General features: G+C 44.5%; 1 protein-coding gene across 1 annotated transcript in view; it reads right to left on the reverse strand.

Annotated features, from left to right (window-relative positions):
• The window catches only part of LOC138526729 (lysozyme g-like), a 222887-nt gene that overhangs the window by 92355 nt on the left and 105131 nt on the right, over window positions 1-25401 (reverse strand). The window contains exon 4 of the mRNA XM_069637378.1: window positions 24956-25094. Within this exon, the coding sequence (XP_069493479.1) occupies window positions 24956-25094 (139 nt within the window). The remainder of the gene's footprint in view (window positions 1-24955; window positions 25095-25401) is intronic.

Below are 25401 nucleotides of genomic sequence, written 5' to 3' on the forward strand. Positions count from 1 at the left end.
ACCAAAGGAATACCTTGTTGATCAGCCCAAATGGTGTCCATAAAGACTCCAGCAGCACCACAATCAATGAGGGCTAGCGTGGTTAACTTCTTGGTGGAGATTTGTATCTGTAAGGACACTACCATCAAACGAGAGTCCATGGTAACTCCTTGGGGGTTAACCGCCAAGGTTACATAGGGGCGAGAAGACATACCTCGGAAACCTGCCCCCTTTAGTTCCGAGGTCTGTCGTTTCCCGGTGTACGGGGAGGAACCGCTGGGCATTTTCGTAGTAGATGCGTATCCGATCCACAATACAAACAGAGACCAGTGTCTCGCCTTCTTCTACGTTCTTCAGGTGTTAACGGGGCTCTTGCGGCGCCTATCTGCATGGGTTCTTCTTTGCTTGAAGCTAAGGGTAACAGATGAGAAGGGGTTCCTGAAGAGGGTGAGTTGACTGGGATGCGCAACTTTCGTCTTTCGGTCCGCCGTTCGCTGAGACGGAATTCTATCTGGAGGGCTATGGACATCATATCCGATAGAGAGGTGGGAAGTGCCAAACGAGCCAGCTCGTCCTTTAATTCTTCTCTTAAGCCACGACGAAATATCGTAAATTGCACATGTTCTGGCCATCCGGCCTCAATCGCTAGGCGTTTGAAGGACGAAATATAGGTCCTGAGATCGCTGGTGCCCTGCTGAACGTCTAGCAGTTCTTCAGCCGCTATGTGAGTTATCTCGGCCTGTTCGAAGGTCTGTTTAAACAAGGTAACAAAGGCACCATAGTCCTGGAGTATCGGATTGTTACTGGTTACTAGTGGGGAAGCCCAGGCCAGGGCGTTTCCTATTAAATTTGATATAACAAACCCCACCTTGGTATGAGCGCTGGCGAAGGTATGAGGACGAAAGGCAAAGTAAATGGCACAAGATTCGAGAAATTCCTTGAGACGTCTTGGCGATCCATCGTATTTACCCGAGGACAAAGACATGGGAGGGAGATCGGTCTCCCTAGATTCTCGAGCCGTGATCATTTGTCTTAATGCTGCATTTTCAGCCTTGACGTTCTGTAATTCAACGTTCATTCCTTGTACAGCTTGAATCAGCTCTTGCAGCTGTTCGGGGGTAGCCATAGTTTCTTTCAGGCGTTGCAATCTGTCAGAATCAAACTCCAGATCTCCCTCTTCTTCTTCTAACTCCAACCCTCCGTCCACCTCCTCACCTGTGGCGATGGATCCCCTGGGCGGTTCCAATCTTTTCTTCCACCAAGCAGTTTTTTTTGATGGAGGATAGGGCCTACCCCGGGAGGAAGCCACCCTGACCTGCTACAACAAGGTCTAGAAGTGGCTTCTCTGCCGGAGCAAGCTATATGGGGGAAAAAGCCTGATGGCATAAAAAACCCCCGGCGAAGTTCTGCTGAGTGGATCCCAGAAGATATGGAAGGCAGAAGTATAGTGAAACTCCAGAATTGTAAGTCCGACGAGAATGGACGGGAATGAAATCTTCACGGAGGAAAGGGGCAGAGCCCAGGACAGAAAACGGGAACCAAAGAGAGACAAGGTAAGACAACGAGAACAAACAATGGGAGGTACGGGAAAACAGATGCACCGGCTAGGAGAGCCGTCAACAGCGCTACAGAAAGATGGGAGAGAGAGAACAGAGAAAACTAGCGTCTCACCCGGAGCCTGACGCGAGAGGGGATTGCAACGCGTAGGCTTCCGGGTGTGACGGAAGGAAATAGGCGTACCGAAGCAAGCGCTGCGGAACAACTAGACCGCTAAACATAGTGCGTGGTATAACGTGAAGGGGTGACTAATGGCGGCCCAGTCTCCACCGCGACCATATCCCCCAACATTGGCGGCGCATGACAGTGAGTCCTATGTGGAGAGTTGCCCCGTCTGTGCCCAGTCCAAGGCTCCCAGGAGGCGGCCTTTGGGATTGCTACAGCCTACAGAGTTAACACCCTATCCATGGCACACCATCGCCACCGACTTTATTGCTGAATAACCTCCTTCTGAAGGATATACTTGTATAATGGTAGTGGTGGATTGTTTCACTAAATATGCCCATTTCATTCTATTTGCCAAGATACCCACTGCTTCTCAGATGGCTTTCGCCTTTTTGCACGAGGTGTATTGGCTGCATGGATTACCGGAAAAGATCATTTTGGATCAAGGTTCTCAGTTCCTCTCTTCCTTTTGGAGTAAAGTGTGTGGTCATCTCGGCATTCGTAGGGCATTGAGTTCTGGTTACCATCCGAAATCCAACAGCCAAACCGAGAGAACAAATCAGACTTTGGAAGACTATCTTCGATGCTATGCTAACTCCACCCAATCCAATTGGAAGACTATCTGGACCTTGCCGAGGCCTCCTATAATAACACCGTTCATGCCTCCACGGGGGTCAGTCCGTTCTACTGTTCCACGTGACAACATCCCAAGATGATGCCTTTTCGTCCGTGTTGCCCAGTACGGTTCCTTCTGCTGATCATTTGGTTACAACCATGCAGAGGCAGCATGAGTTGACACGAGGGGTCCTGACAGAGGCACAGGAACGTATGATGAAGAGACAGGCGGACAGGAGGCGGCTCTCGGAACCTGATTTCCGGGTGGGAGATTGGGTTTGGTTATCATCTAAGAACCAGCCAGTCCGCAACCTACCTGTTAAATTGGCTCCCTGCTATTTTGGTCCATTTAGGGTTGTTAAACATTTGTCATCTGTGGCCTTTCACCTTCAGTTGGCCCCTTCTTGGCAGATACACCCAGTGTTTCATGTCTCCCTTTTGAAGCCCTATGTGGATGATAGATTTGGACGTGCCTGTCCTCGTCCGGCTTCAGTTAAGGTGCGGGGTGTTCCCGAATTTGAAGTCCAGGATATATGTGATTCACGCATACATTGGGGGGTGCTTCACTTTTTGGTGGACTGGAAGGGGTATCCAGCTTGGGATCGCACTTGGGAACCTTGTAAGAATGTGCACGCCCCCCGTCTTGTTCGTGAATTCTATCGTTGGTTTCCCTGGAAGCCTGGGGCCTGGGTCTTTTTGGGAGGGGTCATAGTGTCACGCCACTTACCTGGAGACCGGCGTTTTCCGCACCTTCTCGCCCTGCACCCACTTGGCAGATCTACCTGTGCTTTCGTGCTTGGGGTTCCGCATTTCGGAGCGCTTCCGGGGTCTGTGTTGACATGCCTCTGTGCATTCGCGGATGACCGCATTCTCGCTTCCGTGCATGCGCAGTCGACTGGGCCCTCACTGCCTTAAAGGCTTGCTCTCCAAGCCTAGTTTTGGGCTAACCAGCACCCGGCAATGAGGCGGCTTGTGTCTCAAGCCTCTCAGGTGCTGGTTGCCCTATAAAGGGGGCGGAGATCAGGAGCTAATCGCGTCTCAACGCGGTTTTGTTTCAATCGTGTTTCTTGCTCCGCTTGGAATTGCCAGAGCTTCTTCTGTTTCCTGATCCTGTTATCTCTTCAGCCTGCCCGTGTTCTCCTTGCTGCCTGGGCCAGTCTCCCTTCCCTGCGTGACAGTGGTCATCCTGTTCCCTGGGCCAGCTTCCCTTTCAGTTTCCCTTTTCTCCCTGTTACCTGGGTCAGTCTCCCTTCCCAGTCTGCCTGTGGTTACCCTGTTCCCTGGGCCTGCCTCCCATTCCAGACAGTCTGAGGTTGTCCTGTTCCCTTTGTCTACCTCTCCACTTCTGCCTGCCAGAGTCTACCCTGTTCCATGGGTCTGCTTCCCTCTCTGCCAGCCTGAATTACTTCCCTCCTGTTCCTTCCGGGAACTTCACTGGACTTCTTGTTTGTGTGACTCTGCCTGGTTCGACTTCTCTTCAACCTGCTGCTTCTTGTCAATAACAGATCTCCGGTTTGCCAGTATGTCAATTCTCATTACTCCTTGGACTTGTCCATCCTACACTTCCACCTCGTCGGATCATCATCTGGTTCGTCCACGCCTATCAGAGGACTGCAATACACAACACTTCCCCTGCCAGTGCTTGCACTGTCCTGACGTCACGGAAATCAGGGGAAAGCACATTGTGATGTTGGGAGTTGGTTCAGCTTCCGCCCAGTACCTATTTTGGGTTGAGGTAGAGCCAGTTCCCTGCGTCATACATACGACGGGATACAGCAGACAGCCTGGCTGCCACTTCAAGATCTTCAGCCAAACCAACAGGTACACAGCATTCCCGTGATACGCACCTTAACAAACTAACTGTGATTGTGTTGAAATTCAAACTCAACAACATTGCTTCCAGTATGAATACAAATATAGTCTGTTACAGTGCTTGGGTACTCCTATTTTTTTTTGCTAACTCCAAAAATTCCCTAAAGAGAGGGGTGCATAAAAACAAATTTCCCAACTGTCCACCATTTCTCAGACCCAGCCTTAAAGCAGAGGGGTGCTGAATGTGAACTGAATATTTCGATTTATGTGCTGGGTCACAAAGTGTCTTCACAAAGTTAAATAGATTGGAGTCACTGATTCAAAAAAATCTTCTTCTGAAAGTGAGAAAGTGGCTTCTGAGAAAAGGGAGATTGTACATTGCATGGTGGCGAATGAAGAAGGGTTTGCAAATATAAATTAAAAGTGTTTGTTTCGAAAGTTTGTTTTGTTATAAGACTGCCAGCATTGCTAAGAGCGCAGCACCAGTCAAAATTCTTTTTACACAGGAGTAAGTTAAAAAATACTGTAAAGCATTGCTAAGCATTTAGGTAGATTAAAAAGACAGAGCCTTGCATGTGTGAAATCGTTTTTGCTAATAGAAAAGTGTTGCATATTACTTAAATGAAACTTCATATAAAAGTGTCAAGCTTATGATCTTGTCATTTTTCAAGGTACTACATGCTATTAAGGCAATATGACCCGAGGCGGGGGGACATTACCGGTCGGGTAATGCCCCCGGGGCATAGTTAGAAGCCTGAGCAAATTGAGGGCTCTAACAAAGCCCCAGGGACATTACCTGACCAGTAAAGGCCCCCATCTGAGGGTCATATTGCCATTATTACCCCGGCATGTCATACCGGGGTACTAATTGCAATTATTCTGGAGTCAAGAAACGGTGCTGCAACCGTTTCTCGACTCAAGAAAAAATAGCAAAAGAAATGGCCGCTGGGGATCTCCTTTTTGGCCATTGAAATCAATGTAAACAAAAATAAACAAACAAAATAGCTACCACGGAACAGGGAGAAGGGACTACATATAGTCCCTTCTCACTTTCCATAGTGACCGGTCACGGAAGGAACCCGGGAGCTGTGGCGGCGAGGGAGGCTTGTCGGCAGGGTAATGCCCTGGTGGGGGCCAATGAGCTTGCTCGTAACAAGCTCATTGACCATCGCTGGGTACTAATAAAAGTCAACACCAGGCAACGTGTTTTGAGTGTATATGTTCTGGGGCTAAGAGTTTATGATCTGTGTCATCCTGAAACAACTAGTGTTTTTAATTTCTGTAAAAAGAGAATTGGTAGGAAAGAAAACCCATTTGGGTGTGAGGTGGCGTGATTTTGTATAATATTCATTTTTCTATTCATTATTGAATATACATACTTTCTACGCACCAACCTGGTTCTTGGCTTACCTCTTGTTAAAGGGTGAGGGACCTATGTGGTAATATATGAATCACAGACATGACTAGATTGAACTGAAAAGGAATATTGGTGTGGCGCTTTTGATTGGGGAGGAAAATAATTCCCTGCATCGATGGTTGCTGCATACATATCTCCTACTGCAGTAAACATGCTTGTGATGTAACACAAATGTCTTGACCAGGTCTGCCTTCAGCCACTCCATTTATAAGCGCAATGCATCTCCTTCACTGAAGTCCTGTTAAAAACGAGCATTGGCAATGTGAACAGTTTTGTCTTGTGTATAAGTATTAGGCATTTGCAAGGTGTTGCTATTAGATGTTCAGGTACTTGCACCATTTTGCAGCTGCTACCAACAATGGACGGTTAATATCTCTAGAGCTGTGCCTTGCAAGTGCCATTCCCATGCCTACACACAAGCCCATGTTGTTGGCATTGCCAATGCTTGTTTTACTTTCAAATCCAGCGCTGTAAACTGAGCAATCACTGAGAAAGCAAGATAATGTTATTTTACGAAAGGAGTAGCTGAAAAGGTGTAATGTTAACACATTTCCTCTTCTATGGTTGGTTTTTGGTTTGATTGAAAACATGCAGTTTGTTGTCAATGGTTCAAAATGTAACCATAAGTCGAAAGTGCTATATTCTGCTGTAGGCATCACACATCGCATCATTGATGCCATCACAAATGACATCATCGGTGTCTAAAATGGTACAGGTTATGGTTATTGTGGGAAGGGGAAGTATGCATGGAAGATATACGACATGGCCCAAAGCATTCCTAGTTGGTCATGTCGATTGTTCTGCTGTGCATGGGTGCTGGATGCCACGCTCTTTTGGCACAATCGGTATGTGAACTGTGCTTGGACCATGGCCGTAGACCATGCCCCGGGATTATTATCCACAGAGCACTGCAACAGCCCCGCCACATTCCATATACAGGCTATGGATGCAGGGAATGCGCTCTGTGCACATGCCCCAGAATGAGGCATGCACATTGCATAGCCAAGCCCCATACCATGTATGTCCAGCAACAGGTCAAGCAGGGAGGATAGCTCAGGGGCAACGTGCTCGCCTTGGAAGCAAGACGACTCAGAGCAACACAGGTTCGATCCCCGCGTCTGCGCTTAGAAACCTCTGGGTATTAAGCGTGTTATAAATAACCTATCATATCATATCATAAGCATGAGTTCCTGCCTTGTTGTTGTCTTTTTCACACTTACGGTATTCGTTACATAGCCCTAAAAGCGACAGTAAAGCATCAGTGCGGGACTATATTATCACCAAGGGCATGTAAGTTATTTTTAGCAAACCTCCCCCGTCCCTTCACCCTTTTAAACCTCTTGCACATGTTCTTTAATAAAACATAAACAAGCAACTTAATCACCGCCGTCAAAACTCTGTGTTGAGGCCTCCTGGAGTATCCCACAATGTTATTCCAGCTGGTGTTTGTCAACGGCCTTCAGTATTAAAAACCAATATATACGGAATGCACTCTCGGGAGTGGTGCGTGCTGGTTCTGGGGAAGAGACGTGGCTCTGTTCTTAGCAATGCTTACTGCGTATTTGTTCCTCATAGTCTTTGTCGTTCACTGCCCTTGTCTCGTGGTCTTCTTATAGCCACGTGGCGTGCACTTTCCTCTCTCTGTGACCCCGGTTGGGCATTTTGCACCCGCTCATTTGGTTTCGGTCAGGATGTCTTGAGCCCCTAAGGAGTCTTGCATTCTTCCTGGCTTAAGTGCATTGCCCTTCAGGATAAGGACCGTTGCAAGGAAACGCTGAAGGACGCTGGCGGAATCCGAGTCCCGATTCCCTGCAGTGGCCGGAGTGGATGAAAATAGTCCGTGGAACGATGTTCCCTGCTGGTCTGCCCCGGCTTCCCTACAAACTCCATCGCCACACCCCCTCCCATCCACAATACAAACCCCCAAAGAAAGGCGCCTGCTGTTTAAGGGAACGTTAAGTGCGGTCGTGCATATTTCAACTGCTTCCTACACTTTTATTTTAACACAAAATCATTCCGTAACAGTTTGTTTTTTAAATAAAAGTATAGGAACAGTAAAACCTAATTTTAAAAAAAAGTAGTAGAGCGTGGCGCACGCTCTCAATCACTTCCGCCCAATTTGACAACTGATTCCATGCCACATTTGGAGCTGTACATTAATGATACTTCCCGATAGAACTGATGGTTTTCTACAGTTTTCAGGACTGTGTGATGAGCACCCCAACTGTGAGGCACACAAGGCAGCTCTGATGCATTACCTGGATGTGGGCATTGTGTGTGCCTATGCCATGTGCAGCCATAATGGCATTTGGTGACAAACCTGCCTTGTGTGCACCAGGACCTAGTCCACGGGGCCCACATAGCATGGTGTATGGATGTGTTCTTGACTATTTATGATTATACACCATGTGCCCCATATTTCTGTCTTTGGGGAACACACAGGATGGCTGAAGGACATGTCTTGTTTGTAAGCATCATTATCTGGTGCACACTAGCCATGGGTGAAAGCCATACCATTGACACCCCTTTTCATATGCATATACCCCAAGCAATGGAATGAGGCAGTCAGAGGTCATGTCCAAAGGCCATGCCACATGCATTCCACACAAAGCACATGGACAAAAGGTATGGCTTCCTTGACCAAAGCCCTTGTATTATTATATTTTGTATTATTATAATTATATTTATTGACAGCGGACCTTGATTAAGAAAGTAGCAGACCACTTTACAAGTAATAGGAGGAAGTACACAGCAAGGCAAGAAGATTGCAGGGATCAATCTAAGAGCGTAAGGAGCTAAGGGGGAGCAGGAGTTTGGCCAATTTACCAGCAATAATTCTACAAGCAACAAGGTCAGGAAACAGTGGGAGCCATCATTGAAGAGTAGGGTCTTGAGCCCCTTCCTGAAATGCACATGTCCAGGGCTACTGGTCGATCACAGGCCTCCGGAGATGCTTTTCTCAGTACGATAGCAAATGGACTTGAGGGTGACAACCTTGTAGATTATGCAACAGGATTTAAGGGTGATGCATGCTTGCAGGGGAGCCAATGAAGTTTCATGAGGGCCGGGTGATGAGGCTGAATTTGCAGAGTCCTTTCATGTATCATGCTGCAACATGTAGGACACATCACAGATGTGGCAGGTGGGCATACAAAGGGCCCGTCTGAAATTCATGGGCAATGCACACCAAACACAAGACACTGACAAATGTAATTTTCTATTTACCCCCGAGCATCTGTAGGAAAATTCAAGAGAGCGTGGCTACAGCTTGTTCCGTCTGATCCCCACTGGGAGCGTGGGAATTTGTGACACATGAAATAACAGTGATTTGCCCAGAATCACATACTTATTTTGGTCAATGGCAGCACTGATCATCCTGCTTGCCAGGTATCAAGAAGAGCAATTTAACCACAAAACCACATCAGATTTTATCGAATCAGTAGGAGTGCCATCAAAATACGTTGGCAAATTCCTGCCATATTTATTCTCCATTTCTACCCTAGCCTGGGGCATGTCAAAATCTTTTTCTAATCTTGTTATTGCTACACAGGACATACACCACTGGCTTCAAGCATCTGTATGCCACACATAGAGGGCATGGCCAAAAGCCAAATACTAGGTTTCCCATAAGTATATTTGAAAACAGATATGATGACATACGTGATGTTCCTGGTGAAGAGATCTATTATGCCTTTTTTGAGGTCATGAGCAGAGTATGATGGGAATAATTAAAGGTATAAGCATGTTTAGGCTGATTCCAAGGGAAAACACACACACAGAATAATTTAAATGGCCCAAGGAGGGGAGAGAAAGGTTAGGGAACGGGAGGGGATGGGTGAGGCTGGGAGTTAGCAAGTGCAAATGGAGTCCTGTGCATCTATGAATGGTGTTCAAGTAGGACAGCACATTCAACTCTGCAGTAAGATATATTAGTAGATCAATGCACCTACTACAGAGATCTTTTTGTAACCTACAGGTCCCTGGTTTGAACTTGGGTAAGAGGAACTCGTTCTTTCATTCTTCTGAATTTGATCAAATTAGTAAAGCTGAAGTGGGGAACTGTAAGATTGCATGCAGGACCCGGAGAGACAGTCACATGTAAAGCATTCCTGGGTCTCCTTCTCATCATTCAGAGGTCGAAACCTTGTGTATTACTGACGTTTATCATTTTTATAATGCAGAGAATTCATAAAAGGCATTGATCGCTGAAACGAGTATTGGGTTAAGGAATAGTCAGTCATGTATTATGCTTTTCATCCTGCTGAGTGTACTTCCATGAGGACTACTGAGTTTATTTATTTAATAAAAGAATCCATGGCTGTAAGTCAGTGAACTCAAGATGGCCGTATGGCCAGTGGCAGTCCCATGTCAAGCATTCATGATGTAGATTCTGACGGTCCTTAAAACAGTGCCATGAAGTCTGATAGGAATGCAATGCTATGAGCTCTGTACCTTGGATACAAGAAATAATGTATCTATAAGAGGCCTATGTGTGCAATGAGAGCCATAGATGCTCCCTGCACTAACGCGTGGAAGTGGGTTTGCAAGGTGTCATTAGAGCTGTATCAGAGCCCTCTGGAAATGTGCAGGTCACCTTTGAGAATCAGGAGATCTGCCCATTTGCCAAAGTAATCCACCGAAAAAATGCATTCTCTGAATAAAATGTATGTGCATTACTTTTTGTGACTGTGTCACTAGGTTTTAATATTCTTTGTCAAATGCAAAGAGTTTGTTTTGTTTTCTATATTCAAGAAGCAGTCAGGTGCAACCCATCAATCATTTGCACACTGCTTTCTTTGGGCACCTCAGGCAGGAAAGGATCCGAACTTCTTAGCGGGTCCATTACCTTTATACTTTGCTTGCTTTGAATGTGTACTGGCAGGAAAAGGTCTGACCTCTACCACCTAATGTTTAAAGCAACATTCCATCAGCAATGAACTATCACAATTTAACCAAATCTGTCACCCGTATCTCTTAAAGGTTGGTCTGAACCCAAATAACCTAATGAAGATTCTGGTGATTTGGTAGTTTGCCTGAATTTGTTCACCCAGGCTTAAATGTGACCAGCAAAATTGTCCTTTTAGATGACGTTTTTTTCATGTGATTTATGAGTTGTAATTTGTATTACCAATGTGTGTGATGATGGTACCAGTGGTCCCTAAGAGAAGAATGTGATATGCTGAGTCCTTTTCTTTTTAGGGTCATATGATCCATCCGGGGGTAGGGTGTTTTCTTCAAAAAGTGCAACAGGAGAGAACGAAATCTTCTTTGTCCACCTGTTAGAAGGCAGGGCAGCGAAGGAGAGCAGAACCAGCACAATAATCGGGGACCAGAGGGAATGCACAAACCCATTACCCGGAGAGCTGGTGGAAAGGGGACTATTAGAAAAGTAAGAAATGTAGCATACAGACCATTTTATGTTGAGCACAAATGCCATTAATTGCAGAGGAAATGAGACAGAAATCCATGTTGTCTAGGGAAAGACACAAAGGATGGTATTTGATGGGGAACAATGCAAAATGGGCTTAATTTATGCACACCACGGGAGCGTAGTGTCCTGGAGAAGAATTGCCTGCCCATACATATGCGAGTGGGGGAGAACACTGATAGAGTAGGTGAGTACTTTAAAAGCAAGGAAATATTGAGGCTGAGTACCACAAAAGGAAATACACCAAACACGGGCTATAAAGATTCACAGATCTTTATTCTACTGCACAGTTACAAATAAACAGAAATTCAGATAGCTATCTGGCTCTCAATACATCACAATGAGTAACAGCCCTTCAGAGTGAGGAGTGAGAGTGCTGGTCATCTGGACATTCGCATTTTTATACAATTCAGTAATAATGTCCAGCCCCTCTACAGGTTAATAATCTGTGGTCTAGAGTTTGTGCCGAGTTCACTTATGGCTCATACAATAATATGCACATGGACTTCGGTTTGCATTTTGAACAAGTTACAATGGCAAAGTGTATTCCTGGATTTAGCAGTAAGCCTTAGCACATATCCCTTTACAATGTAGTTCTGCCAGTGTCCACGCTCGACATTTACATTACGTTGTCCTCGATGTGTGTTCGTGGATGAGGCTTGTTAGTGCAGACAATCCTTAGACCACAAGTCATGCTTGGGACAAGGTCTCATTACCTAGTCTAAACATTCGGCCCTCGGGCAGTCTAACCATTAACTAGGCTCAAAGGTCGGGAAGGCTCGGTTACAAGTTGGAAACACAGTCCATCATTTTAGAACACAGAATCGCATATAAACAGAAATCAAAATGGCAGCAAAGTCGATCTAAAATCGGAACTTTGCAACGCGGTTTTCTTCGCAGAGCGACTAGCCTTAGGCCAATACATATATATTAGAAGGAGGCCCAATATGATTTCCTGTTTAACAAATCCTCCTTTTGGCCTAAGCCAAGCGCTAAACTACTTTTAGTCACTTTACGAGTAACTCCACGTCTCAATGTCCATACACCCTGAATCACAATCATCAGCGATATCGATCGCCATGAGGTCTGTGACAGAAATTTCCTTCAACACAAATTTGTTAGTCATTCTTTCTGGTGCGTGTATGTTTTGTGGTAATGTTCCCATAGTCTGTGCACAACATCCTCCTAACACTGAACATATGACAGGAAAACATTGTATACAGCAACAGAAAAACAAAAGAATACCCAGAATGGGCTTTAGAACTCGTTTCTCAAATTCATTCAAATTCGTTCCATCAAAGTTCCCAGAGATGCTATCATTCCATTGGCCAAAGAATAGTGCCCTTAAAGAAGCATAACATGCAGTAGTCACAGGCAAAGGATGAATATACCAGCCCAATCCCTTGTCTCCATGGTGCGGTAAATGAGAGCAGACCCAGTAATTAGACCTGTTCAAAATGGCATGTGTTGCATTCATGATAAGCAGCAGTGTGTTATTGTGGTAACTCTGTCTGTGTTGAGAGTCTCTAGGAGATAGTGTGTGCATGTGCACGAAAGGTGTAGAAACAGTAAGTACATTTTCAGTGGGCAAAAGAATTTCAAGAGGACGTACTTCTTCTAAATACCAAAATCCTAAAGCAATTACTATTGTGAAGCCGGTTAACATGATTACAAGAAAACAATACGTTTTAAGAGACCATGCATTTGATTGTCCATTGTTTCGATTGGCCACACAGTCACTTATTTGTTCCGTATGAGTGAGAGCGATAGCAGGCATTGTTTCTTCAAAACGAAAAGCGCCCGGATTTCGTTTGCTGGCGATCTCCCGAACGCACGTTTTCATAGTACTTCCCTATCCCTAGCCAACAGCTTTTCTCTGTATGCAAAAGACGGGGCCAAATGACAAGCCCTATGATGGTTTTCCCGTTGGCACAGCCAAACCGTGCAGTAAGTCTAGCTCCGTGGACGCAGATTGTAACTTGTGACTCCTGGTACGGTGTGATCTGCGAACAACGTGTCGTTGCTTCCTGATGGAAGTGGTGGATTCGTGACAGAACCTAACAATGGTGAAAAAGGATCTGTAGAAGAGTGTGGAGATAAAGCGGCTGTTTCCCCAGGCCCCACAGGCTCAGGGAGTGTCTCCGAAGCACTCTCAATACTGCTCAATGCTGAGTGATCGTTGGAAGCAGTGCAGGTAAGATTTTCTGTATCTTCAGTATCGTGTGGCAAAGGGAAGGGAATCCTCTTGACATGCGACGCGTGGATCCAGTGCTTTCGTCCAGTCACTCGTACAGCGGTCTGTGTGGCCAGGAGGACCTGGTGAGGGCCCCTCCAACGCGGTGCGAGACAGGATGCTCTTTCACATGCTTTTAAAAGCACCCAGCTACCAGGTCAGATACTGTGACCTGGCCCCTGGTATTTGACTGGGAGGGCTTCTTGCACCTGTTGATGAATCAAATACAGATTTTTAGTTAACCGGTCACAGTAGTCAGAGAGAAGTACATGTTCAATATCCCTCAGGGTCTTTGGCTTAGGCAATTTCCAAATGTTTGCTGGCCTACCCATAACCACTTCAAAAAGGGAGAGCCCAGTCCTAGTCTGTGGGGTTGTTCTCATCAATAGTAACGCGACCGGTAAGGCGTCCGGCCATTTCAATTTGGTGCCGGCACAAGTCTTAGCGAGCTTGTTCTTCAAGATTCCATTGTGTATCTCTACCAATCCAGCACTTTGAGCATGTCTAACTGAATGGAACCGTTTATCGATCTGCAATCCCGCGCATATCTGCAGAATTACAGCAGTGATAAAATGTGGACCATTGCCCGACCAGATGACTCTTGGCAAACCAAACCTAGGAAAATATTCCTTAAGCATGGTTTTCACCGTTATCATTGCTGTGGCATCTTTAACAGGGAAGGCTTCAACTCATTTACCAAAGGCACAGATAACAACTAAGACATACTTAAGATTATTACACCGCTCCATTTCAATAAAGTCAAAGTATATGACTTCGAAGGGGACAGAAGGTGGACCAAAACTACCCCTTGGTGTCGATGTGCCCTTCCCCATATTGTGTTGCAGACAGACCATACAATTCTGGACAAAACATTCGGCTGTTTTTGAGATCTTATTGTGCACCCAGACATTTTCTAACATTTTGGAAACCTTCCTTGCACAGATGTGGTTGGGCCCATGAGCCATTGCGACCATCATTGTAATGTACGCGCCTGGCAGCATCCATTTTCACTCTAACTTATCCACCCAAAACCCGTCATCATCCATCCTTGCCAAACCCTCAGCCCATTGTTTAGTTTCTTCTAACATGGCATCAGCTTGGATTTTCTTTACAGATTCAATACCTTCGTCTATGGTACAAACATTTGTGACTTTCCTTGCAGTGTACATTTCTGAATAGAGATCAGTGGCAGTTTGTTTGGCTATCTGGTCACCAAAAGCGTTCCCTTTTCCTACATCCTTTATGATTTTCTGATGCGCTGCGCATTTCATGATCGCTAACTGAGTGGGGAGTGCAAGCGCTGAAAGTAACCATACTATCAAGGAGCCGTATTGAATCTTTGTTCCATATGAGGTCAAGAAACCTCGTTCTGCCCAAAGTCTACCGAAGTTGTGAACTACCCCAAAAGCATACTGACTATCAGTATATATGTTTACTCTAAGCCCGTCGGAAAGTTCACAAGCTCGAGTCAATGCAAGATTTCTGTGGCCTGCGCGGAATTATGCGTGATTCTCTTGGTTTCCACAATCGTGCTTAATGTGGTGATGGCATAAGCAGCCGTGGATGTACCAATCCGGAAGTTTGAAACAGGGGCCATCACAAAACAGCTCCCCTTGTGGGTTGTTCAAAGGAGTATCTTTCAGGTCGATTCTGCCTTTAGTCTCTTGCTTTGTGGTGTAGTGGCAGTCATGTGACATTTCGTCACTGCAAGCAGTATCTTACGGGAGAGGTAGTAGTTCAGCCGGATTCAATACACAACACCTCTGAATTGTAATGTGTGGTGGAAACAACATCAATTCGTATCTCGTTAATCAAGCAGAGGTGAGGTGTTGCGTTTGTGTTCTGTTTAATAGAACATCTACAGAGTGAGGTACCATCAGGGTTAAAGCATGGCCTAGGACCATGCCCTCGATCTGTTTTACAGATGCAGCAGCAGCAGCGACAGTGCTCAAACATCTTGGCAAAGCGCATGCAACAGGATCAAGGGCGGAAGAAAAGTAGCCGCACGGCCCATTCTTCTCTCCATGTTCCTGCGTTAATACAGCCAAAGCACATCCATCACGTTCATGCACAAACAACTTGAAGGCCTTTTCATAGTTTGGTGTGCCCAAAACTGGTGCTGAACATAGTGCATTCTTGAGCAGATCAAACGCTTTCAGGTGTTCCAAGTACCACGACAATGGCAAAGAAATGCCCTTCGTTGTCAAAGCCAACATTGGTTTAATCACTAGCGAAAAATTGGGGATCCACTGCCTACAGTAAGAGGCCATTCCTATCAAGGCTCTGACTTCCTTCTGTGTATTTGGGACAGACATGCTAGAAATTATTTTAATCCGTTCAGGCATCAACCTTCTTCCCTCCTTTGAAAGGAGATAGCCTAAATAGGCGACCTCCTGTCAACAATATTGAAACTTTTTGAGTGAAGCTTTATGTCTATGTTTTGCTAGGTGAATAAGCAACGACACGGTGCCCTCCTTATAGGCACTTTCTGAGTCTGCAGCTAAAAGAAGATCATCTACATACTGAAGCAATGTACAAGTGGTAGGCAACTCGAGTGTATCAAGCTGCTCTTTCAAAGCCCTACTATAAATGCTCAGACTTTCCATGTACCCCTGTGGTGCATGGGTGAATGTAAACAAGCGTCCCCCTAAGGTGAACGCGAACATGTATCTGCTATCCTTGTGCATAGGAATGCTAAAGAAAGCATTCTTAAGGTCTACAACACTAAAGTGAGTAGCAGAAGCTGGGATCATAGTTAGTATCTTCGTCACATCAGGCACAATAGGAAATTGTGGAGCAACAATCTAATTGATAGCACGCAAGTCAATGATAAAACGAAAAGGAATTGCATTATCGCCTTTCTTATGAACAGGAAAAATCAGACTATTGCACAAACTACCTTCAATTTCCTCAATTACCCCACGATGTACAAAAACGGAGACTATGCATTTCAAAGTTTGTTCACCATCAACTGAAATCTTATACTGAGGAATACGTGGCAACTTTACTCCATGTTTCAAAATGATTTTAACAGGCTCAATTTGGAGAACACCGACATCATTGTCGTCAATTGCCCATAAACACTCCGGAACATCATTAAATTCCGGCAGCAAAGGTCTAATCAGGAACTGAGAGACAGAAAGGTGAAATCGTCAAACGCACTCCATCCGAAGAACAATGAATTACCGCATTTAATTCTTTCAACAGATTCAACCCCAACAAATTCTCTCCACAGTTCGTTGTCAAAAGAAACGGACAGTGATCCGTGAATGGATCCAATGTAATTGGTACCGGCGAAGAAACCGGAAAAACTACTGGTGTACCAGAAAACCCTACAGAAACATTGGTTTGCCCTGACAGTGGAATGTTTGGAACCCGTGAATGGTCAATGGAACACTTCTGTGCGCCTGTATCTATCAAGAATAGATGTTTCCTATTTCCCACTATCATTTCAACGTAGCGACCTTTCTGATTAATGGGAATAGGCGTCGGTTCCAAACCCTGCTTCGGGCAATCCTAGCAAAACAAAATGTCATCAAAAGGAAGGTCTTCAGAGAGATATGAAGTAGAAAGATGATCAAAAATGTTTCTATTATCCACACACAGAGACTGATTATCCTGCGAAAAAGGTTGTGAATTCTGAGAAAACTGACTTCTACCAGGACCCCCTACCCCAGGGCGGCCTCTGGATCGTCTACCCATGGTACCAAATGTGTTATTCTACCTCTGCTGGAGGATCGGGCATTGTGCTCGCCAATGACCTTCTTGTCTGCAATAAGCACATTAGTTAGTGTGTACAGGACTCAATGCCACATTACCCTGTGGAGCATACTGTCCCCATAATTGTGAATTACCCCCTCTAGGGCCTCTTACAATCTGTTGCAATAGAACTTTAGTTTTCAGGTCTCCCTTTCTCTTTTCGATTCTCTCTTTTTCATTATTGACTCGGTTTTCATAGTACTGAGCCATATGCAACACTTCAGACTGAGACTTAGCTTGCCAGGCGCTCTCACAAGTCATAATTTGCGACTGGATGTCAGGCAACAATCCACGCACGAATTTGTCTACAAATAGTCATTTTCCAGTCTCTGTGCTCAAATCTTGTCCACTGAAATCTGAAAACACTTGTTCAAACCGATTAAAGAATTTGGTAGCACCCTCAGACTTCCCTTGGGCGCAAGCAGTAAGTTTGTCCCAAATAATCCTTATCCCAGGAATTATGGCTTTTAGTTTCGTCACTATTCTATCAAGCAAAGTCAGTATTACCTGTGGCAGTCTCTCGCCAGCTGGTCTATCTCTATCTTGTCTAACCATATTATCCCATGTATCCCCTAACCCTGGTACATCGTCTATAGTCCTAATCTGTTACCACAAATCAATAGGTAGGAGCACAGGAAATAATAAATCTATATCTTTATAGAACCCTGTCGGATTCTTCCTAATATCTGGAATGGATTGTTTCATGGTGTTCACTTCCTGTCTTGAGAACGGGACGTGAACAAACTGTGATACATAATGTGCAGGAATGTCAAAGGCAGCTGTACCTGCTCCGGCATTAGCTGGAACCTTGACTTTTGGGACAAATGTCGGAGGAACCTCTCTCATAGGCAATTGAGAGATTGGAAACTCCAAACGTTTACTGAGCAACAGAGCAAAATCGAGTGCTAAAGCAGCTGAAGAAGTGTCAGATGAAAAAGCTCTCTTCTAGATATTCAATAATTCTGCGGGACAACAAATCTTTCTTTTTATACATTCATCCTGCAGGTATTCTACCATGACCTTTATCAGTTTCCTCTGCATTTCTGGCGTATACTGACTATACGTGTCATATACTTCTACGGGAGATCTCGACCTGTCTGAAATCCACCTAATTGCATCTTTCGTGCAAATTCGTGTTTCCTCACTCATCGACTTACAAAGAGGAAGGAACCGTTTCTGTCCAAAAATAGCGTTCAAACTATCACCATCAATTTCTTCATTTCGTAACCTTTCCAATTCCCTTCTATACTCAAAAACCCTCTCGACGTGCTCATATACTTTCTCCGCAGTATCTCTTGAATATGCTAAAACATTCAGATCCCTCAACCCTTGTGGGAGACCTACATCATCCAGTCTGTTCCACATTACACATAAATGAATTCCCAAACCTTTGATAAAAACATTTTTCTCAGGAAAACTTTCTAGATTAGAGAGTGCGGCAAAAACATGAGATTGTTCACCCCTCTCCATGCATTGTCTAGCCCATGCAGTCAAATTGCGCTTTTTCTCTTTAGACACAGTATTGCGAGTTACAATCTTTGATTTCGCTCCCTTATCAACTACGAGTGGAACAGAATCACTTGGAAGAGGAAGAGTAGGCAAATCTTGTACAATCGGTAACAGAGGTGCTATCACTGGTGCAGAAGGCAAATCTACCAGACCCATAACAGTAGGCAAAGGCGGAGGTGCAAGTGGAGGAGCAACGAGAGGATGAGGAACAATAACCAGAGGAAGAGGAATAATAGGAGCAGGAATTACTACGGGAGGAAGAACGACTACAGGAAGAGGTAAAGCAGCAGGAATAGGTACATACAGAGGTGGCGCAGTGGCACCAGGCCTTTGTTCATTTAGAAGTTTGCCAATTAATTCATCAGACACATGAAAGTCTTTAGATGGATACATTTTCTGAATACCAAGTTGAAAAGCCCTATCCATATTTCTAACTGACTCAGACTGTTTATTTGAATCATACAACAACACTTTTTCTGCGTTGGACATGTGACGGCGCGCATGTTTCTCTCTACTTTTAAGTTGCTGTATACCTTCTTTCTTCCAATTTTGTAATACATCCAACGCTGCAGGTCTAGCCTTTTTCTTTAACAATATAGACTCTAAATATTCTATAAGAGGAATCTCAAAGCTACCATTGGTTGGCAACTGAAGTTTGGAAACATGTCTAGTTTGTCTGTTCCAAATATCATTAAACACTATACTACCAATGCCATGCTTACAGTACATAGTACAAGCCGGCGACCCCTCCTGTGGCTAAATTCCAAAGATTGTCTGTCACTGCGGAATAATGCCCTGAAGCAGGCAGACAATTTCTCAGGTATATCAGATTCCTGGTGTTACCTGGTCAATAATTGTACTCGCGAGAACAATGCGCCAAAACGAATTATCAGGATACTTAAGAATCGGATTACGACTCACCTGATCAAAGGACAAAGGAGGTCCAATCGGATAACTAAGGACAACAAAGGACACACGTGGTTGGTGATTTTGGCAAAACTACACGCCTCGATAAATGGACCCTCGTCAAGATGCCATCTCGGACCGCGGGCTCACCGTCCAGGGATCGGGTCGTGCAGTACTGTTGAGGTATCGCGTCTCATCCAAGAAAGGGGCCCCCTTTTTCACCCTCCGATCCCGGTCCGATAGCCGCATCAACACTTCAATGAGATGGCATCAATCTTGAGGGTCCCTATTTGGGCGCCATCTGTAAAAGCAAGGAAATATCGAGGCTGAGTACCACAAAAGGAAATACACCAAACACAGGCTATAAAGATTCACAGATCTTTATTCTACTGCACAGTTACAAAGAAACAGAAACTCAAATAGCTAGCTGGCTCGCAATACATCACAATGAGTACCAGCCCTTCAGAGTGAGGAGTGAGAGTGTTGGACATCTGGACATTCGCATTTTTATACAATTCAGTAATAATGTCCAGCCCCTCTACAGGTTAATAATCTGTGTTCTAGAGTTTGTGCTGAGTTCACTTATGGCTCATACAATAATATGCACATGGATTACTTCGGTTTGCATTTTGAACAAGTTACAATGACAAAGTGTATTCCTGGATTTAGCAGTAAGCCTTAGCACATATCCCTTCACAATGTAGTTCTGCCAGTGTCCACGCTCGACATTTACATTACATTGTCCTCGATGTGTGTTCGTGGATGAGGCTTGTTAGTGCAGACAATCCTTAGACCACAAGTCATGCTTGGGACAAGGTCTCATTACCTAGTCTAAACATTTGGCCATCGGACAGTATAACCATTAACTAGGCTCAAAGGTCGGGAGGCTCGGTTACAAGTTGGAAACACAGTCCACCATTTTAGAACACAGAATCACATATAAACAGAAATCAAAATGGCGAATGATCCTAAAATGGCGGCGAAGTCGATCTAAAATCGGAACTTTGCAATGCAGTTTTCTTCGCAGAGCGACTAGGCGTGGGCCAATATATATATATATATTAGAAGGAGGCACAATATGATTTCCTGTTTAACAGTACCCCCTCCACTATCCAGCAGGGCCTGGATGAAACAGTCCTTTAAACCTAATTAAGAGAATTGAGAGGGAAACTGAGAGATGGCCAGGAGAGCCAGATTGACGGTGTGACAAGTCCAAGATAGTTAAGGACTAAAGATGCACAAGAGGGCTGTGGAAAGGTACACAGAGCAGAGTGGTGAAGCAGAATACAATGAGGCATTGGACAACAAGGAACAAATGTTTAGCAGAGATACATAAATGACCTCAGTGAAAAAGAATTCAGCGTGCCATTGAACAACTGTGTACGAAATAATATATAGGGGGATATTGGGCCTCATTACAACCCAGGTGGTAAGTTCCCTACTTTACCACCATGGTGTAAACTACGTTTACACCATGGTGGATGGCGGATTTACCGCCCCATTTCAAGGTGAGTGGGGCGGTAAATCCCCATTCCCCATTTACCCTTCCCCATTCCCATTTTTGCCCCATAGGGCATAATGGGAGTGGGGAAGGCGCTAATTACGGCACCGTAAATTACGGTGCCGTAATTAGCACCAAGGCGGGTTAGCGCCTTGCATTTTAACGCCTGCTAAAAGCAGGCGTTAAAATGGTAATCAGGCGTTAAGGGTTAACGGCGCTGACGGCGCCGTTAAACCCTTAACGCCTGGGTTGTAATGAGGCCCATTGAGTCTTAAAGTAGCCAAGGAGAAAAGCTGCATAAAGGGATTTGGCAGAGTTACCTGAGGCGCATTGGCAAAATAGAATCCTGGAAGAAAACGGAGAACTGGAGGCTTGAAAGCTGTGTCTTGGAGTCCAGAACGAACCTAATCACTTTGCATTACCTGTAAAACTGAATTCTGGGAGCGTGAATCCAAAACCCCAGAGCAAATGTAATCCTTATTCATTTAAATGCTTGTGTTGGTAAAGCAGGCTTTAAAGACCTTAATGACTGGATCCCTCATTCCTGGACCAACATACTGTACCCTGAGAAAGTAACCATTAAAGTCAAAATGAACTAAATCCGTTTTTACTGACTAAAATGGTGCATTTTGGGAAACCGTGCCTTCAACCACACACACACACACACTTATTTGATGTTCATTTGCTAAATTTCTGCCTGCTGAGAAACATAAAGTCTTGAATACCAGAGCGATCTGAATAATCACTTGTTTAAAATGCAGCCTTTTGGGAAAGTCAGTCTTAGACCCCAGGAAAAATGCATTGCTTTCTGGGATAGCAGGTCTTGAAGCCACAGTGACAGAACCATAATTTGTCTAAAATATGCATCCTACTGGAAAAGTCAGTCTTAAATCCCAAAGTGTAAATAATGCTCATTTTCCTTAAATACTTCATGCTGGGAAAGGAAGTGGCAATGTGACGAATGAATTGAAATGTCATTTTTATTTCCAAAGTGTTACATGCTGGGACGTTGAGTCCTAAAGCCCAGCATGAACTGAACTGTCATTTGTCCCACCAACGGAAAGTGGATTTAACACCCTAGAGCTGATTGAATTGTTGCTCAGTGCCAAATTGCCAAAGTCTGTGAAAGTAAAACTTAACCACTTACCTGCAGGAGTGGACAGAGCCGACAATGATTTCTTCGGGAATTCAGGTGGAACATAGACGTCCTTAGCACTTAGCTCAGAGTGAACTGGACCAAAGTGTGTTGCCTGAACTGCTGAATCCTGGGAAAGCGATTCCTACTTCCCAAGTGTAACCAGAAGTGTAATGAATTGACAGCAATGCTGAATGCTGGCAAACGTGTGACAGAAAGCCCAGAAAATCATCTAGAACAATTTTCCACCCGACCAGTGGAGACTTTTAAAATGTTTTACTAATTGTGCAGCTTCTATAAGAAAAGGTTTTTTTGGGAGTAATGGCCTACTTTTGTCATATACATCCTATTGTAAAGCATTAAATACATTTTGTCCAATTTATTTATTTTTTTATTATTTGTAACATGCTTGGAGACAAGCCCGGAGGCATGGTAGCGCCAACATGACCAACCAACACATAACAAAGAATATCCAAACGGAGTAGAGAGGGAGAAGAAGCGGTAATGCAGAAACACAGAGTCAGATAGGTGGACAGAAGTTCCAATTGGCAACTCATTGAGAAATGGTTTGACACGACATGCATGTCTAGTTGCAATTCATAATATTGTAATGGCTCATGGGGTTTACGCTCCTCCTGCATAAACCTGCAAACCCCATATAACATACACACTGAACTCCTTTGAATACTATATGAAGATATTGATTAACCTGTAATCTCATTGGTCATGTTTTAAAGATCTGATGGAAACTGTGATTTAATAGTCCCTTGGGCCAATGGTTACAAGAATGCAGCATGGGTTAATATTTAACAGTTTGGCCTAGCAAGTTGGGGCAAGGAAGGCGGACAGCAAGGGGCGTGGCGGTTCTCGTGGAAACCTACTCACATAATAACAATTGTGAGCAATAAGGTTGGACGAAGAGAGATTCAAGGGGGAAGATACACAGGGGGTAAGAGAATGCCCGTTCACTCAAAAGCTGGTGGAGTCTGTTCTTGAATGCTCCCATTTATTGAACTGCCTCGATGCCAAGGGGTACATCAGTCTGATCATCGGGGTACAGGAAAGAAGACGTGGAGGTGGCACATACAGTATCTGATCAAATATCCCTGTTGGTGCATTGTTGATGATTTACTCTTGCGCTCAGTCGCTTTGAGCATATTACACCAGTATAGCAGGCCCTGAAGTGGCTTCTTGTGAAAGAGCAAATCACCTTTAAATCCTCTCCATGATGCATCACAGTTTTATGATCTTGTATCTATATTAATCTCAGAATGTTTTAAGCATTATACTTCTGTTCCTTTTCTGTACCCCTTCTCTGACCTTCTCGCCACAGTCCCAATAGTTTAAAAAAGTAAATTGAGTGACTGTTCATTCTCATTTCTTTCTTCCAAGTTGTGAAACTCCAATTCTTTAAAACTCAGGGTTATAGAAAGTAATTTTCAGGAAGCATCCCAGAAATGCCTGCATCCTTCATAAGCCATCTTTATATTTGATTTACTGAATTGGCTAGGCTGGTCTTAATTTTGTGCTAAGAGGTCACACTTTGTGGCAAATGTTTGCATTTTACATGAATTTATAACACAAAATATTATTTTCAAGTAAATGTTGTAAGCCATCCAAGGTCACCTTGAGGTGTTTGATCAGATCCACAATTTCTCTGTGGCTCAGGTTCCTCTTAGAGCAGGCATTCAGGGGTGATCAATTGCATACTTGGCTGCAGCCCAAAAGGCTAACCAGGCAGCCACTCGCAGGGTAGCCATGTGGGTAGTGCACCAGAATGTTTGGCAGCATGACCACACCCCAGAGGAAAAGTCAGAATCCTCGTTGGTTGTTTTGGAGTTCTCCTGGCAATTTCAACGTGCATTTTGGGAATTTCTTTAGAAAGAGAATAACAATTAGCACAAATAATCATACAATAGCCATTATGGTTTTGCTTGATCACAAGCATATGACTATTGATGTATTCCTCATCAGTAAGACCTTTACTGAAGGAGATGGAAGTAGAAGTATTGTCCAAGATTAGTTACCAGTAATCATTTCTATTGCCCCCCATTTTTATCATCAGATTCTATACACCCCACCTGCACTCCCAGTTTACATCTTGGGGATGTCCACAATCATTGTGAATAAAACCACCCCAATAACAGTCCCATGCCGAGAAGTTGGAATTAGTTGGAACAGTTTTATTTTTTTAATTTCCAAAAGCGCTTTGCATAACATGAAATTCCCTATTTTGAATACATGCCTGTATGAATTATTCCAAAATCCTAGGGGGTCATTACGAGTATGGTGGTAGTCATGGCGCTATTTGCGCCATGACTGCCTCCCATACCGATACCGACCCAGGCTTGGTTCAATGGGGACTTACCAGTGCAGTCCGACCTTTGCGGGACCGTTAAGTCCCCATTGAAAATGCCATTCCCATTTCAGCCCCCATAGGGCTCAATGGGAATGGGGAAGGCGCTAATAACGGTACCGCAAATTGCGGTACCGCTATTAGCTTCAAGGTCCCTTAACGGGTCCCGTCCACAACACCTGGTCAGACCAGGCATTAAAGGGGGGACCCGCTAAGGGACCTCATAGTAGGGCGGTAAGCGATTACCGGCACCGGTTTCCTTACCGGTGCCCGGTATCCCTTACCGCCCTACTCGGAATGAGGCCCCTAGGTTTCTTTGGTATTCCTAATAAGTGAGGACCATGAAGAGGAAGAATAGGACTAAGAGTGATAACAAATGCAAGTAAGTAATTGTGCCGTTACGTATTAAGGACACTGTTATTACGCAGATAGCAGTCTCAGTGTAATGATAGTATTTTGTTTAAATATAAGGTGACATTAAGATGAAGCTGCTTTTAAAACTACAACATGCCCTATCTACATGAAAGTCAGCTCGGAGAACAGTTCACCAATTCTTTCAATAGATAAAAGTCTATGCACACACCTTTCAATTGTTGTTCTGCAGTCCAGTCTGGGAACTTCTTCTCGATCTGTCCAATAGACTCGAGCAGTATTTCTGTTCCTTGAGAGATATGTTCTTTGCTGTCCCATTCACCTTTAATGGCATGGTATCTCTTGTCTACCTATTATAAAACAGGACATACATGAGAGAACATGGAGTTTATTTCGACAAAAAGATTTCTTGAGGCAGCCTCAACATGCTTAGCCACTTACATGGAGCCAGAGGCTCGCCCCCCACACTAGAGACAGTCCATCACCATTCTCACGCTCCGCTGAATTTCCATTGGGGGTACTTAGCCCTGTGCGATTGGGTCTCTCACCTCTATTGGATGCAGAGCTAGGGTCTCACCTCAGTGGCTCAGTGGAGGCAGGTTTGGAGAAGCATATCGCCTGTTAGCCTCTTCAGCAAGCTCACCCCCTCCTGTTCCT

This window comes from Ambystoma mexicanum, chromosome 14 (genome assembly GCF_040938575.1).
Source record: "Ambystoma mexicanum isolate Mex_15411 chromosome 14, UKY_AmexF1_1, whole genome shotgun sequence".
In the NCBI taxonomy this organism is placed as follows: Eukaryota; Metazoa; Chordata; class Amphibia; order Caudata; family Ambystomatidae; genus Ambystoma; species Ambystoma mexicanum.